This window comes from Artibeus jamaicensis, unplaced genomic scaffold, assembly GCF_021234435.1.
Source record: "Artibeus jamaicensis isolate MK-2021 breed Jamaican fruit bat unplaced genomic scaffold, CSHL_Jam_final contig_373, whole genome shotgun sequence".
NCBI classification, from domain to species: domain Eukaryota; kingdom Metazoa; phylum Chordata; class Mammalia; order Chiroptera; family Phyllostomidae; genus Artibeus; species Artibeus jamaicensis.
This window is the reverse complement of record NW_026521807.1, coordinates 523,709-539,592: the sequence shown is the minus strand read 5'-3', so window position 1 is coordinate 539,592 and position 15,884 is coordinate 523,709. Positions and strand designations below refer to the sequence as shown.

At 36.9% G+C, this 15,884-nt stretch overlaps 1 protein-coding gene across 4 annotated transcripts in view; it reads left to right on the top strand.

The window, feature by feature from the left end:
* CERT1 (ceramide transporter 1) overlaps window positions 1-15,884 on the top strand; it is a 115,782-nt gene that overhangs the window by 48,510 nt on the left and 51,388 nt on the right. For all 4 annotated transcript variants that reach the window (XM_053664427.1, XM_037163410.2, XM_037163409.2 and 1 more), the window contains 3 exons: window positions 3,850-3,957; window positions 5,248-5,386; window positions 11,758-11,841. In XM_053664427.1, the coding sequence (XP_053520402.1) occupies window positions 3,850-3,957; window positions 5,248-5,386; window positions 11,758-11,841 (331 nt within the window). The remainder of the gene's footprint in view (window positions 1-3,849; window positions 3,958-5,247; window positions 5,387-11,757; window positions 11,842-15,884) is intronic.

Below are 15,884 nucleotides of genomic sequence, written 5' to 3'. Positions count from 1 at the left end.
TGACCGTAAACTAATTTTTTCCCACTTTTATCTCTGCTTCCCTCACCCACTCTAACTTCCAAAAGCAGATGTTATAAATTCAGGAAAATTCAGGATGAGTATTGTTGCTTTTAAAGTGGACATTTTGGGAAGCCAAAATAAATGTGTCAACAACATTGCCACTTTTCAGAATACTTTTACAACTTCTCCTTTAGAATTATTTTCAACTCCCTGACAGTGTTTATAAAATATTGAGTCTTGAGACAAGGCTGCACCTGTGCCACTTAAGTATTATGTAAATGCCCATAAATTAGTACAATTTTAAAAACGTGTTTGTGTGCTATATAAACTTTGAAATAAACTGTACATGCTACCTGTTGCAGAAATGCTGTGGTTAATTTTTTTAATAATAGTACATAAATGCTTATAAATGAAGTGATTCTTACAAAACATTGAAAGATATTTTAAATTTTTGTTGATAGATTTTTTTTAGAAAAACTCAAAGCTGAAGAGCCATGTTATATAAATAAGAAGGCCAATCAAGCTTAATTAATGTTTAGAAACTATTCATTTAAAGAATGAGACAGTTATTTAATTTTTATTCTGAAACTGATTTCAGGTAGCTTCATTTTGTAGCTGTCATAAAATTACTCTAAGTGTTGTGGTAAGACCATCAGGAATGTTTTACATAATGAAGAAGCATTTGTACAATTATAGGTATTTCTAGAATGACTACTTTTTAAATAGTGAGGATTCATTTGTGTGTGTATATATCTGTTAAATACTATATTCAAAGTTATCTTAGTGCAATTACTGACTGAAATAACGACAAATGAATCTTTATTATTTAAATTTAGCAACAATGGAATTAGTGTATTTTCTTTTTCCTTGGAATGATTTACATAATTTATAGTGGAATTTATTTAAGTGAAACTTTATTAAAGGTAGAAACACAATTATACTAACCTCTCAGCCTCCACATTTATTTACTCCAGTTGTGTAAAATGTTTTATTACTATGGTAGAATTTTGTTCTGTGTCTTTGTTGTAAGGAGATATTGCTTATTTTGAGGTAGTGAAACCTGAAAAAAATAGACAAGGATTTGAGAAGTATGTTTTATGGTAAAGACACACTTACTGAAGCTTTGTAGAGTTTATATTTTGTTTCAAGATCAAGTAGAGTTTATATTTTGTTTCACTACCTGTGTAAAGTTTGAGTTGCTGTGTTTAAGACATTGATATAAAGCAGGAAATGAGTAGGTAGGAAAAGCAGGAAATAAAGCAGTTAGAGTCATTAGGATTTAAACTTCAAATTGGTTTCGAACTTTGTCACATAAATAATAAATGCTGATTATGGGGTAAATATTGATCATTTATAGTGTAAATTATAGGGTCATTTGTATTTAAACAATTCAGATTAATTTCTGTTTAGAAATGGATGACACACAGGTATCTGAGATAAGTTACTTCTGAAATACCGTATATTTTTAACCTGTTACAGATAGATTCTTATTTTTAATTCCAGTTTCATATATTTAAATCCAATGAAAAACTTTACCAAATCAGTTCAGTTAAAATGTTGAAACACTACACTTAGAAAGTTGGTGTTATTGTCACAAATAGTAAGAAACTAGAACCATTTTAGTTAAAGAACCTACCATGCTCAATATGTTTGTTCCAGGACATTATTTGATAGAAAGTCTTACTTTTTGTAAACTATATGATTATTGTAATTAGAATTTTATTTTGGTAGATTCTGTTATATTGAAACAAGCTTACCTTTATTTCTTTCTCTACTTTGTTTTGATATAATTAAACATTCTTAAAATGTATCTATTTTAATTGGAGAGTTGAGTTTTGACAACTGTTAATCTACACACTCTCTGCTGCCCCCCACCCCCCAATTTTTTGTTCCTCTTTGTAGTCAATGCCCCTACTGTACCCTGGCCACTTTCTTTTGTTACATAATAGTTGTGCCTTTAAAATAAATAAATAAATTTTCTTGAGGTATAATTGGCATACAGTGAAGTACACATGCTTTTTTAATACCAAAATACTTGCTTCATCACTAAAGACATTGCTTTGCTTTGAGATGTGTAATGGTGTATAATAATACACGTCTTGGAAAAGGAGTTAGATTCCATATAGTCTTGTTTATATGTAATTTGTTAGTACATTGAACTGAAAAAATGTTTAAACCAGTGTTAATATTATTGACACAAAAATAATATAATCTCATGTATTGAGTCAGTATAAAAGCTTAATGTTCTTGTACCTAAAAGACTATTGTGCAGTTGGAATAATGTCAGCAATAAACCAGTACCTGTATAGGAAATATAATGGATTTTCAGGAAATAGAGCATACAAGATATAAAATGTCAGTGGAAATATTTTCTGTAATACATTGTACTGAATTTTAATGATTCCTGATCTTAATCTTGAAAATCAGGTAACCTAAAACAACTACTGTTTTAATTGGATGATTGAGTTTTATTGTAGGTGTGATACCAAAAAATGATTAAATATTATTTTACCTCTTTAAGTGTAGGGATTAAGACTAAAACCATGCACAGTACTTTATAAAATAGCTATCGAAAGTAACCAGAGATCTAAAATACTTGAGCAGGTTTCAGGGTGGAATATAATATTGATCCTCTGAAGCGTACCAACTTTATCAAAATTGGATAAAAGTATTATAGTGCCAAGTCTGAATATGCCCGAACATCTAGCAGGTTGATTATTTTCCATTGTGTGATTACTTAATACATTTGTGTTATCGACAAAATTGATAACTTGGTTGGAATGTGAGCTGTTGAGGTGGCTACAAAAATGAAAAAGATGGAGTCTTCTTCCAAAAGAACCAAGTTCAGCAATAATTATAAAATGTAAATATAATTGAGTGATAAATGCCATAATCATAATATATTAAAAATGGTTGAGAATACAGAGACAAATTGCCTGGTGTAATAGAAGAGGCTTCATTGAGACAGTGGTAAGTGACAGTATTAGAAATAGTACTATAAAGAAATACAGGCATAATGCGGTACAGATACTGTACTTACTGCATTTTGATGAGGAAAAGAAAACATTTTAGAACTTGGCCACTTGCTCGCAACTCAGTGCCCTTCTCTTCCAATAAAACAGAGGTCGATGTGTCAGCCTCATGGCAGCTTGGGAATAGTTTGGTACTGGTCAGTTCTGGCACTCATCACAAATTCTGGAACAAATTAAGAATGAATACTGAGGTACCATGGTACTACAGCCCTGACTGGTGTGACGCATTGGGTTGCGCATCTTCCCACAAACCAAAAGGTCACAGGTTTGATTCCAGGTCAGTGCACATGCCTGGGTTGCTGGCCTGGTCCCCAGTTGGGGGCATGTGAGAGACAGCCCCACAAATCTGAGTTTCTCTTCCTCTCTTTCTTCCTCCCTCCTTTCTAAAAATAATTAAAACCTTTTTTTTAGGAACTTAAGGAGAAATATTATTGGACATTGTCCTCTTTTTTAAAAACTCATTGTTTATTTTTCTTTGTTATATGAAGAGAATTAAAAGCAGTTCAAGACTTCTTAGCCCATCTCCTATTATTTTTACTTTTTTGTACTTTTCTCCCCAATTTTTATAACAGGCTTAATAATTTATAGGAAAACTTGTCTTCTCTTAAGTGCTTTTCTAGTTTTACTGGGGTATAATTAACATAGAACCTTATATTAGTTTAAAGTATATGACATAATGATTATATACAGACACATACACATACATCTAGTGAAATGATTATAAATTAAAATCTATTATCTCAAATAGTTACAGGTTTTTTGTGTGTTAAGTATTTTTTATTTAATTCCTTTTCATATAGTTTTCTTTCTTTTTTAGACTGAATCTGGTTATGGATCTGAATCCAGTTTGCGTCGACATGGCTCAATGGTGTCACTGGTGTCTGGGGCAAGTGGCTATTCTGCAACATCCACCTCTTCATTCAAGGTTTGTAGTTTTGAATGTTTTTAAGTGAAGACCTCATAAACTGAATTTAGTACTGAGTGTTGCGAACAGAACTTATTTCATAGTTTTTTGAAAGAACTTCGCTACAATATAATTTACTTAGAGTTGTTACACAGTTTTTAAGGGGTAAAATTTATGGCTCATAAAATACAAGATGAACATATCAAAGATTTTATTCCGTTCATTAACAGATAAGATGTAAAGAAAAAATTTGGTTCAAGGGAGAATCTTAAGAATGCCAAAATTCATCATCACCAAGCCCTTATATGAAATGTTAAAGGGACTTATCTAAGAAAAAGAAGATAAAAAATATGAACAGTGAAAGGACAGCAAACTCACAGTTACTAACAACCACACCTAAAACAAAAGCAGGCTAAAAAAAAGGACAGCTAGATCAGGAGCAGAACCATAGAAATGAAGATATCATGGAGGGTTAGCAACAGGGGATTGGGAGGAGAAGGGGGGAGAAGGTACAGATAATAAGTAGCATAGACAGTAGGTAGAAAATAGATAGGGGGAGGGTAAGAATAGTATGGAAAATATAGAATCCAAAGAACTTGAGACACATGGTCATAAACTAAAGGGGGGAATGGTAGGGGTGGGGGTGCCGGGTGGAGGGGAATGAAGGGGGGAAATAGAACAACTATAATGGCATAATCAATAAAATAAAAAAGAAAAAAAATGCCAAAATGATTTTGCTAATATATGCGGAATTGTTCAATATCCACAAATTAGTAACTAGTGTATCTCCTGTGAACAAAGTTTATTTGCATATCTATGGACACGATATGCAAGAAACATTTACATAACTCCTAGTTTTTCGCTACTTAAAGAGTTATAAAATTGGTCAAATGTAATGAAGTCAAAGACTTCTATCTGATTAGACAACAACCTGAGGATTCTAGAAGGGCTAAAGGTACTATAGATGACCTGCACCATTCCTTTGAAAGGGCATCTAGTAATATCTTTGCCCATTGCAAAGTCTTTCACCGTTTTTTCCTCACAATGTCAGTAATTTGAAAATATTCAGTTTTACATGAGAAAATTATCAGGCTTCTTTGCTCTTATTTCCTTCATGCTTATCACTGTCTAGCCACTGTTAGTCAGCTTCAAGTTAATACCTGGGAGTATTACATTGAGCTTGACTGCTCTCCTTACCCCATTGCCTTCATTAAGAAGATGTTGGCCTTAAAATGTGATAAAATACTGTAGGACTAAATAAATTACTGTTTTGTAAACTTGGATCACATCCCTTCTTTTTATATTTTGCAGAAAGGCCACAGCTTACGTGAGAAATTGGCTGAAATGGAAACCTTCAGAGATATCCTCTGTAGACAAGTTGATACTCTACAGAAGTACTTTGATGCCTGTGCTGATGCTGTCTCCAAGGATGAACTTCAAAGGGATAAAGGTTAATTAGGCTATTACCACTATTTTTACTTGGAGAATGAATGGATTTAAAGCCTCTTGATTTTAAAGGGTAATGTCTTTAACTGATAAAGGTAATTGTAGTCACTTTTGCTGCAAACCCCCAATGTAACAGATTTCAGTATCTCTGTACAACACATCTTAATTAATTTGATTACTCATGCCATATTCCAGTGAAGATTTTTAAATGGTTTTTAAGCTCTTTATTTTATTAAAAAAGGGAGTGTTTGTCATCTTAGTAATATGGGGTATTTTACATGATTATGTCTAATAAATTTACCCCATGATGAATCTTAAAGACAAGCATATGTTCATGTTAAACCCTCCAGCCTGGAATCAATTGATCTCTTTCCCCTTCTCTCTTTGTTCTCTCCTCCCTTTCTGTATCTTTTCACTTTTCTTTCTGTTCCTCCTCATCATTCTCCCTTATGTGGCCTTTTTTTCATGGAAGAGGAAATTAATAATTGAGCTATGTATACATTTTAAAACAACTTACAACGAGTTCTTTTAAAGAGAGATATGATCTTCAGTTAATTTACAATCTATGTTTTGAACTTTTTCTTGGTTGTTGCTGAAGATATTACTGATAGCGTCAACACTGTTCTTCAATTTTCTCTTACTTGCTATTAAGGCAAAAGTATACTACTCACAGAATTATTACTGAACAGCACTAAGTTTATTCCCAGTATAACTAAGTTGCTTGTAATGGTTTCATTTCTTGGTCTTATTAAATGTGTTTGATATGAGTTCAAATCTTTTTTGTCTTCTCTGTTCTGTTTCCTTTTTCTGTGTGTTTTGGGATTGAGTATATTTTTATAATTCCATTTTTTATCTCCTTATCATTGTTATTTTAGTGGCTAGTTTATAGTACACACTATTAATTTATCATTCTACCCTGAGTAATATACCACAAGTACATTTTTCCTTCCCCCATGTTAGCTTTGGATACTGTTTCTTGGAATCCTTTCGAGTGGTTTTTTTCCTTGACCTCTAGTTGCCTCATTTGTATGTGCCATCAGTACTCTACTGAATACTCAAGGGGACCTTCTGTCAGTCTCCTGGGTTCTTCTATATATAGCTCTCTCCTCTCTAGTACTCTGCCTTGTGAACTCAGGTTGCCTTTGTCTTTCCGGACACTCAGCTCCATTTCCTCGCCTCGTAGAGTCTGCTTGGCTCCTCCTGGGCTCCTCCTTACTCTACAGCCTGGACTCTCTCCCGAGGCAGTAGGTTGGACAATCACGGAGGTCACATCATTTGTTCTTGCCACTCAGGGCTCGCTGTCCATTTTTGCCTAATAGACAAGTGTCTTGAAAACCATTGTTTCATATGTTTTGTACAGGTTTTAGATTCATGCTACTGGAGGGTAAACAAATACTTTATTCCATCTTGGCCAGTAGCAGAAGCCCATATTCTTAAAATTTAGACAAAATTAAATTGCTTTGAAGTTCTTTAGGTTTGATATGCTTTAAGTTTTTGGTTCATTAAAGTTTGATGTTTCTTGCCCCCAAAATAAATGTAGGTGAACTATTTCTCCTTTGTAAAAAAAAAATGTATATATAATAGTCTCTCAGTATTGATGGGGGATTGGTTCCAGGACCCCCGGCTGATACCATAGTCTGCAGATGCTCAAGTCCCTCATGTAAAATGGAGTAGTGTTTGCATATAATCTACACACATCCTCCTATATACTTTAAATAATCTCTAGATTGCTTATAGTAGTCCAGTGTTAAATGCTATGTAAGTATTTGTTATGATGTATCGTTTAGGGAATAATGACAAAAACGTATGTTCATGTTTAGTACAGATACACCATTGTAGGCCTATCCATAAAGTATGTGTCAGCAACAATGTAACTTTTTAAAAAATACTTTCAGTCCATGGATACAGAAAGCTGACTGCATAAAGCTTTTTTAAAAATATATTTTATTGATTATGCCATTACAGTTGTTCTATTTCCTCCCTTCATTCCCTTCTATACCCCCTCCCCTACCATTCCCCCCCTTTAGTTTATAACCACGTCTCAAGTTCTTTAAATTCTGTATTTCCCATACTAATCTTGCCCTCCCCCCTATCTATTTTCTACCTACTGTCTATGCTACTTATTTTCTGTACCTTCTCCCCCCTTCTCCTTCTCCCACTCCCCTGTTGCTAACCCTCCATGTGATCTTCATTTCTATGGTTCTGTTCCTAATCTAGCTGTCCTCTTAGTTTGCTTTTGTTTTAGGTGTGGTTGTTAATCATTGTGAGTTTGCTGTCCTTTCACTGTTCATCTTTCTTATCTTCTTTTTCTTAGGTAAGTCCCTTTAACATTTCATATAATAAGGGCTTGGTGATGATGAACTCCTTGAATTTGAACTTATCTGAGAAGTACTTTATCTGTCCTTCCATTCTAAATGAAAGCTTTGCTGGATAGAGCAATCTTGGATGTAGGTCTTTGGATTTCATGACTTGGAATACTTCTTTCCAGACCCTTCTTGCCTGTAAGGGCCCTTTTGAGAAATCTGCTGACAGTCTGATGGGAACTCCTTTGTAGGTGACTGTCCCCTTATCTCTTGCTGCTTCTAGAATTCTCTCCTTCATTTTAACCTTGGCTAATGTAATTCTGATGTGCCTTGGTGTGTTCCTCCTTGGGTCCAACTTCTTTGGGACTCTCTGAGCTTCCTGGATTTCCTGGAAGTCTATTTCCTTTGCCAGATTGGGGAAGTTCTTCTTTATTATTTGTTCAAATAAGTTTTCTACTCGTGGCTGTTCCTCTTCCCCTTCTGGTACCCCTATAATTCAGATGTTGGAACGTTTAAAGATGTCCTGAAGGTTCCTAAGCCTCTCTTCATTTTTTTGAATTCTTATAAGTACCGGGCGCTAACCGATTGCGCCACTGGAGCTCCCTTTTTTTTTTTTTCTTTGAATTCTTGTTTCTTCATCCTTTTCTGTTTGGTCATTTTTTTCCTCTTTCTGGTGCACTCCTTTGATTTGAGTCTCAGTTTCCTTTCCATCACTATTGGTTCCCCATGCATTTTGCTTCATTTCACTTATTGTACTCTTCATTTTTTCATCTGATTTGTGACCAAAATCAACCAGTTCTGTGAGCATCCTGATCACCAGTGTTTTGAACTGTGCATCTGAAAGTTTGGCTATTTCTTCATTGCTTAGATTTATCAGCTCTGGGGCTCTGAGTTGTTCTTGAGCCATGTTTTGATCTGTTTGTGCCTGTTATGCATAAGGAGTGGAGCCTTAAGTGTTCACCAGGGCAGGACCACCCAGGTCGCTGATTTGTGACACTGTACCTGGGGGCAGGGTCAGAGAGGGACAATGGCGGTCCCCTCTGCCGCTTCCCGCCACTGGGCCCTGCATGGTCTTTCTCACTGCTTGCTCCTTCACTGGTTTATCTGCATGCAAATGTGTGACCCTGGTCAGCCCTCAGTGGGTCCGCCCGCTACTCCACACCTGGGATCCACCTACAACTGCTGGTGTGCCTGGGTCTTGCGCCTGGGTCGGTCTGGTGGATCTTACCTGCCTGATCCCACTCTGCTGCTGGCTTCACCCCTCTGACCAGTTTGGCTGCAGGGTTCATTATTTTCAGACTCCTGGATAGTTCAACTTTCTGTGGTATGGCTGCGTTTTTATTGCTAAAACTTTGTTGTTTTTAAACTTGGTGTGTGAGGAGGCACAATGCTTCCACCTACACCTCCATCTTGGTGGAAGTCCATAAAACTTTTTTATCAAATTAAACACTACATACCCACTTTTATTTGTGTGAAACTATCCCTTTAAACAAAATTAGGATATATTCAGAGTTGCATTCTTTGATTATTTTTAAATGATCCACACCAGAAGTGTACAGCATTTGAAAGACATACACGACATTGGGAGGAGTAGAAGTTGGAAGTCAGTTGTAACCAGTTTGTTTAGAAGATTCGAAAATTTTTAAACATTATTCATTTTGAGTAAATAATTACAGTGGTAGACTAGTTTGCCAAGACTGTTGTCAGAAGTACCACAGGCTGGGTAACTTAAACACCAGAAATTAATTTTCTCACAGTTCTGGAGGCTAGAAGTCTAGGATCAAGTTGTTGGCAGGGTTGGTTTCCTTTGAGGGCCACGAAAGGAAGGAGCTATTCCAAGCCTCTCTCCTTGCCTTGTAGATGTTCGTCTTTTCCCTGTGTCTGTGTCTGTGTCCAAATTTCTTCCTCTTATAAGGACACCAGTCATACTGGATTAGGGCCCACCCTGATGACCTCATTTTTACTTGATTACCTCTGTAAAATCCCTGCCTCCAAGTATAGTCACCTTCTGAGATACAGGGGAGTTAGGACTTTGGCATATAAATTTTGGGAGTCACAAGTCTACCTATAGCAGTTATTTTTTCTATAAATGCTTTTTAAGAAATATTGATGTTTTTAAGAATACATGCTCGATAAAGGTGAACTACGGACATGGACCTTAGTTTTCTACTTTGTAGATCAGAGTTGCTAACCTAAGTCTAAGGATCATCTCTAAAGGTGCACTTTTATCAAATTACAAAACTAAGTCTGTGCATTTTAAGAATTACGGTACTCTTGTGTAGTAAGTGTGTCATTGAAACGATAGTAACAGACTCTTTTTTATTTTAAGTGATCATCAGTGTTCTCATGTAAAATGTTTGATCAGAAGTGCTAGTAAGGCTGTCCTAACGTGATCCTGTACCACTCCCATACATACTTCCATAAGACTTAATTAACCCTTTAGGTCTTAGCTACTCTGGGATTACAGAAATAGACGACATTATCTTTAACCTAACCATACTGCTTGATTTTAAAACAACACAGATGCACCACATTAAAGGAAAGGCTCTACTGTTTATTGATAAAACATTTCTCTATATCTCTTTTCTTAGTTGTAAAAAAAAATGTTATATCCAGCATACAGGCCCTTAATGTTCATCATTTTTATGTATTTTAGGGCTAGAAAAAGAAGGTTGAAAATCTGTTTGTTGGTACTAGGCTATTGGATGGTTAGGGGTATGAAATTCAATCTTCAATAACCCAAAGTAGGTACTAATGAGTTGAGTAAAAGACAAATCTTTTACTATTTAAGAGCAGTTAATCGGGGTAGTATTGAGTCAAGGTCAGAATTTTACCTGATGGTGAATACTGATTTAAAAACAGAACAGTGTGCTGTGTTCTTGAATTTCTAGAATTGACCATATTTGAAAATGATTGATGAGACAGTGAAGATCCACAGAATTTAGGAATCTGGTTAATCTTGGGATTTAGGTATCTGCAGAGGCTTCAATATCGATACTGGTCTGTAGAAATGATGGGCATGGAAAAGAAAAGGATGAAGTCATATTGGTACCAGCTAGCTAGATAGAAGTGAATAATAGCTATTAGTAGATAATAGCAGCTTATGGTTTGAAAAAAACTGTTATGGATGAGTAGCAAAATTTTCAAGTGATGAAAAAATGAAATAGCTTAGTAATTTGAAATGGCAATACAGAGTAAAGGTACTTTTCATAGTGATTTCTACCATTTTAGTCAAGGGAAGGAATAAGGAATAGGAATGGGCTTTGTACCTATTGGAGAGAAGCTAAAATGGGTGAAATGTTCTCTGTAGAGCCAAATTACCTCTGAGGTAAGAGATACAATCAAAAACTTTGACAGTTTAAGATGAAGATTGTTTCTGTAGAAGGAGAGTTCCTCAAAAATAATAAAATAAAGAAAACATAAAAACACTTGATAGAAAGCAGAGGATAAGATTGCCAAGGTCTAGAAATTTGCGTTAAAAGTAGAATACATAGTGCAGAAACTTACAGTATGTCATGCAGTAAAAAAAGAGGACATAGAACAAAGAGGTATGCAAAGGAGAACACAGGGGATTTTGTTTTTTCTAGAATTGAGTAAGTTAAAAGGGATCTCCAGGTACAGATACACTGGGATGAATCATGAAAATTGATGTCACATCTGCAAGTCATTATATTTCCCATGCATGTTCAGAAATGGTAAATTTAGGAACTCCTGAAGGCAGCTAAAGTGCCCTCTGCATGGAAGTTATACTCTGTCAGTCCTGTTCACCCCTCGTAGGCCTCCGATGGAATTACGAAATTGCCCCAGGGGAGGTAGGAAGACTAAAGGGCAAAGTAACTCACATTTTAACACCATCCCTTATACAAATGAGAATAGGTACAGTTTTTATAATGTGTTGAAGACTTCCTACAGCACATTTATTGGTCATACCTTGATAAGCACTGAAAATACAGAGATGAATAAGATCTTGTACTCCAAGAATCCAGAATATATTGACTCAGCTGAATGTAAGAATAAACTGGTTAATTTCTATTTACTTTCATCCTAATATTCTTAAATATATTTTATTCAGTGGTAGAAGATGATGAAGATGACTTTCCTACAACACGTTCTGATGGAGACTTCTTGCATAATACCAACGGCAATAAAGAAAAGTGTAAGTAGTATATTTTCCTACCACAGCTGAATAAACTATAACTTTCTAAAGTTTTATAATGATTAACTATATAACAAGAATAATTACCTCCCCGGCTGGTGTGGCTCAGTGGATTGAGTGCCACCCTGCGCACCAGAGTGTCACTGGTTTGATTCCTAGTCAGTACTTGCCTGGGTTACATGCCAAGTCCCCATTTGTGTGGAGTGTGAAAGGCGGGGTGCATGACAGGCAACTGCACGTTGATGTTTCCCTCCCTTTTTCTAAAAATAAAATCTTTAAAACAAAAAAAAAGGATAATTACCTAAGTGAGTAATTTAAAATTAATCTTTATTGTATTTTTTCATTACCATTTAGTGACCTTGTACTTTCCTCCCCACAGTAGTCACCACACTGTTCTCCATGTCCACAAGTCCTTTTATGTTTTTTGTTCAATTCTTCCATCCCGTCACTTCCCCCCCCATCTATGAGTCTGTCACCATTTTCTTTATGAGTTCAGTTTGCTCATTAGATTCCATATGTGAGTGAAATCATTGGCATTTGTCTTTCTCTGACTGGCTTATTTCACTTAACATAATGTTCTCCAGGTCCATCTACACTATTGCAAAGGGTAAAATTGTCTTCTTTTTTATGGACAAGGAGTATTCTATTGTGTAAATGTCTCATAGTTGTTTTATCCACTCAACTACTGATGGACACTTGGGCTGCTTCCAATCTCGATGACTGTAAATAACATTGGAATGAACATAGGGTGCTTATGTTTTTTCAGATTAGTGTTTTGGGTTTGTTTGGATATATTCCCAGAAGTGGGATCACTGGGTCAGAGAACATATCCATTTTTTTAAATATATTTTATTAATTATGCCATTACAGTTCTATTTCCCCCCTTCATTCCCCTCCACCCTGCACACCCCTCCCCCACTATTCCCCCCCTTTAGTGTATGACTACGTGTCTTTAAGTTTCTTATATTCTATATTTCCCATACTATTCTTGCCCTCCCCCCTATCTATTTTCTACCTACCATCTATGCTACTTATTTTCTGTACCTTCTCCCCCCTTCTCCTTCTCCCACTCCCCTGTTGCTAACCCTCCATGTGATCTTCATTTCTATGGTTCACTCCTGATCTAGCTGTCCTCTTAGTTTGCTTTTGTTTTAGGTGTGGTTCTTAATAACTGTGAGTTTGCTGTCCTTTCACTGTTCATCTTTCTTATCTTCTTTTTCTTAGGTAAGTCCCTTTAACATTTCATATAATGAGGGCTTGGTGATGATGAACTCCTTGAATTTGAGCTTATCTGAGAAGCACTTTATCTGTCCTTCCATTCTAAATGAAAGCTTTGCTGGATAGATCCATCTTGGTTGTAGGTCCTTGCCTTTCATGACTTGGAATACCTCTTTCCAGCCAGTTCTTGCCTGTAAGGTCTCTTTTGAGAAATCTACTGACAGTCTGATGGGAACTCCTTTGTAGGTGACTGTCCCCTTATCTCTTGCTGCTTCTAGGATTCTCTCCTTCATTTTAACCTTGGCTAATGTAATTCTGATGTGCCTTGGTGTGTTCCTCCTTGGGTCCAACTTCTTTGGGACTCTGAGCTTCCTGGATTTCCTGGAAGTCTATTTCCTTTGCCAGATTGGGGAAGTTCTTTATTATCTGTTCAAATAAGTGTTCTACTGGTGGCTATTCCTCTTCCCCTTCTGGTACCCCTATAATAATTTGGATGTTGGAACATTTAAAGATGTCCTGGAGGTTCCTAAGCCTCTCCTCATTTTTTTGAATTCTTGTTTCTTCATCCTTTTCTCTTTGGTCATTTCTTTCTTCCTTCTGGTCCACTCCAGTGATCTGAGTCTCAGTTTCCTTCCCATCACTATTGGTTTCCTGTGCATTTTCCTTCGTTTCACTTAGTGTAGCCTTCATTTTTTCATGTAATTTGTGACCAAATTTACAAACCAAATTCACAAATCAATTCCGTGAGCATCCTGATCACCAGTCCTTTGAACTGTGCATCTGATAGGTTGGCTATCTCTTGGTCGCTTAGTTGTATTTGTGCTGGAGCTTTGATCTTTTCTTTCATTTTGGGGTGGTGGGTGGGGTGCGTGTGTGTGTGTGTGTGTGTGTGTGTGTGTGTGTGTGTGTGTGTGTGTACGTGCCTGTTATATAGTGAAAGACTGGAGCCTTAGGTGTCCACCAGGGCAGGGCAGACCTCGTTGCTGGGTTGTGACGCTATATGTGGAGGCAGGGTCAGAAAGGGAGCAATGGCACTTGCTCCACTCTCTTGGATTCCAGTCCCTTTCATCGCTTCCCTCAAGCAAACTGGGGCCTTCTGGTGCTGGTTCTCTGGTAGGTGGGCTTGTGTACTTTCTAGGACCCTGTGGGTCTCTCCAACGAACTCTCCTGTAAGGTTTGGAGTCTCTCCTGGAACCTCACACCGCCCCCCCCACAGGTGTTTTCAGTCGGTGTTTTGAGGCTTTCTTTTCCTGCACTGGGACCCTGGGTTGCATGGTCTGTCTCACTCCCCAGTTTCACCTGGTTTAGCTGCGCTCAAATGTGGGACTGCAAGGTCAGCCAGCTGCCTTGTGTGCTGTGTCCCAGTTCATAATCACCACCTTGTTGGGTCTGCCCATTGCCACCTGGCACCTGGGGTCTGCCAGCTGCTGCCTACGTGCCCAGGGTCTGCCTGCTGCCATCTTGCATGCCCAGGGCTTGTGAGCTGCTGCCTTGTGTCCCCAGTGCCACTGCTTTTTTTGCTCCTCTTCTCCCAGCCACCCGACTCTGCCCCTCCTACGGGTCTGGATGAAGGTGTCTATTTTAACTCCTTGGTTGTGGGACTTCCATACAGTTCAATTTTCTGTCACTTCTGGTTGTTATTTTGTTTCTAAGTTGTTGTTTTATTTTGGTTGCGTGTGGAGGGACAGTGTATCTACCTATGCCTCTATCTTGACCCGGAAGTCTTCCTTTTCTTTTCTTATTTCTTAATTTCATCATGGCTCTCTATTTTTCCTTATTACCTAGCTCCCTCCCAATTTTGCAAAATAGTAGCTTATTACAAACTTGTCCTTATAACTTGGGACAAAAATGTTGAATCTTATTTTGTCACCTTGGTGTATATATCTTTATGGAATTAAGGACTTACTTTGGGAGGTCTCTTTCAGTTACATTTTAATTTCGAAATGAATAGTCTGCTTTAATAGAAAACAACATTTTGTTTGGATATTGAAAATATTATTGAAGTTGTGAGTAAAACTCACAGATCCCATCTTCCATGACACATCCTCTTGTCTACCACACCTACATTCCCCAAAAGAGAATGGAAGCTTATTTCCTTTAGAAACTGAACTGGAGAATTATAGATTCAGAAATACCTGGCACAGCAATAGATAGGTGTGTCAGGCTATTGATAAAGTGATCATGGAAATTTACATACTGATTATTGAAATCTAACAATGTCACTATTCTGCTTATCTCCAAGAATCTAGTAGTCAAGGACTAAATGCGAGTTTACATCCTAAAAGCTGCTATCCCCAGCTCCTTTCTGTAACCGTATTTCCAGAATACCTACCAACCAGGAATATTTTCTGATGCAAAGTTCGAAAGCAACTCTGGGGACACTAAGGGACATAGAGAAAGTCCTATAAATAGAGATTTTTGGACGGTCTATAGTGACAAAGCTGTCTCACTACCAGGGCACCCTTTGATGAATTCCACTGTTAAAAAAATCCTGCTAGTACATACAGAATTTCCAGCTTCAGACTCCTAATGTGAACAGATAGTCAGATCTCCAGACATTTGAAGATAACCCCAACATCTCTTTTTCAAAGGGAGGCCTGAGACCAGTCAATAAAAGGCAGGATTATTGCTGTCATTAAGAAGATATCCTACACAAGCTATCTGCATGCTTTTGGAAATTTTGAGTCATGTTTTCAGGATACTTGTGGAAGTCACTGTTTAAAAAAATTCTTTTCTTAGCGTCAGTGGAAATTAACTCTTGTTAATCACCATAGGTGTAAAGTATCTTTCTGTGATCAACCTCTAGAAGTAAATTAGAAGAATTG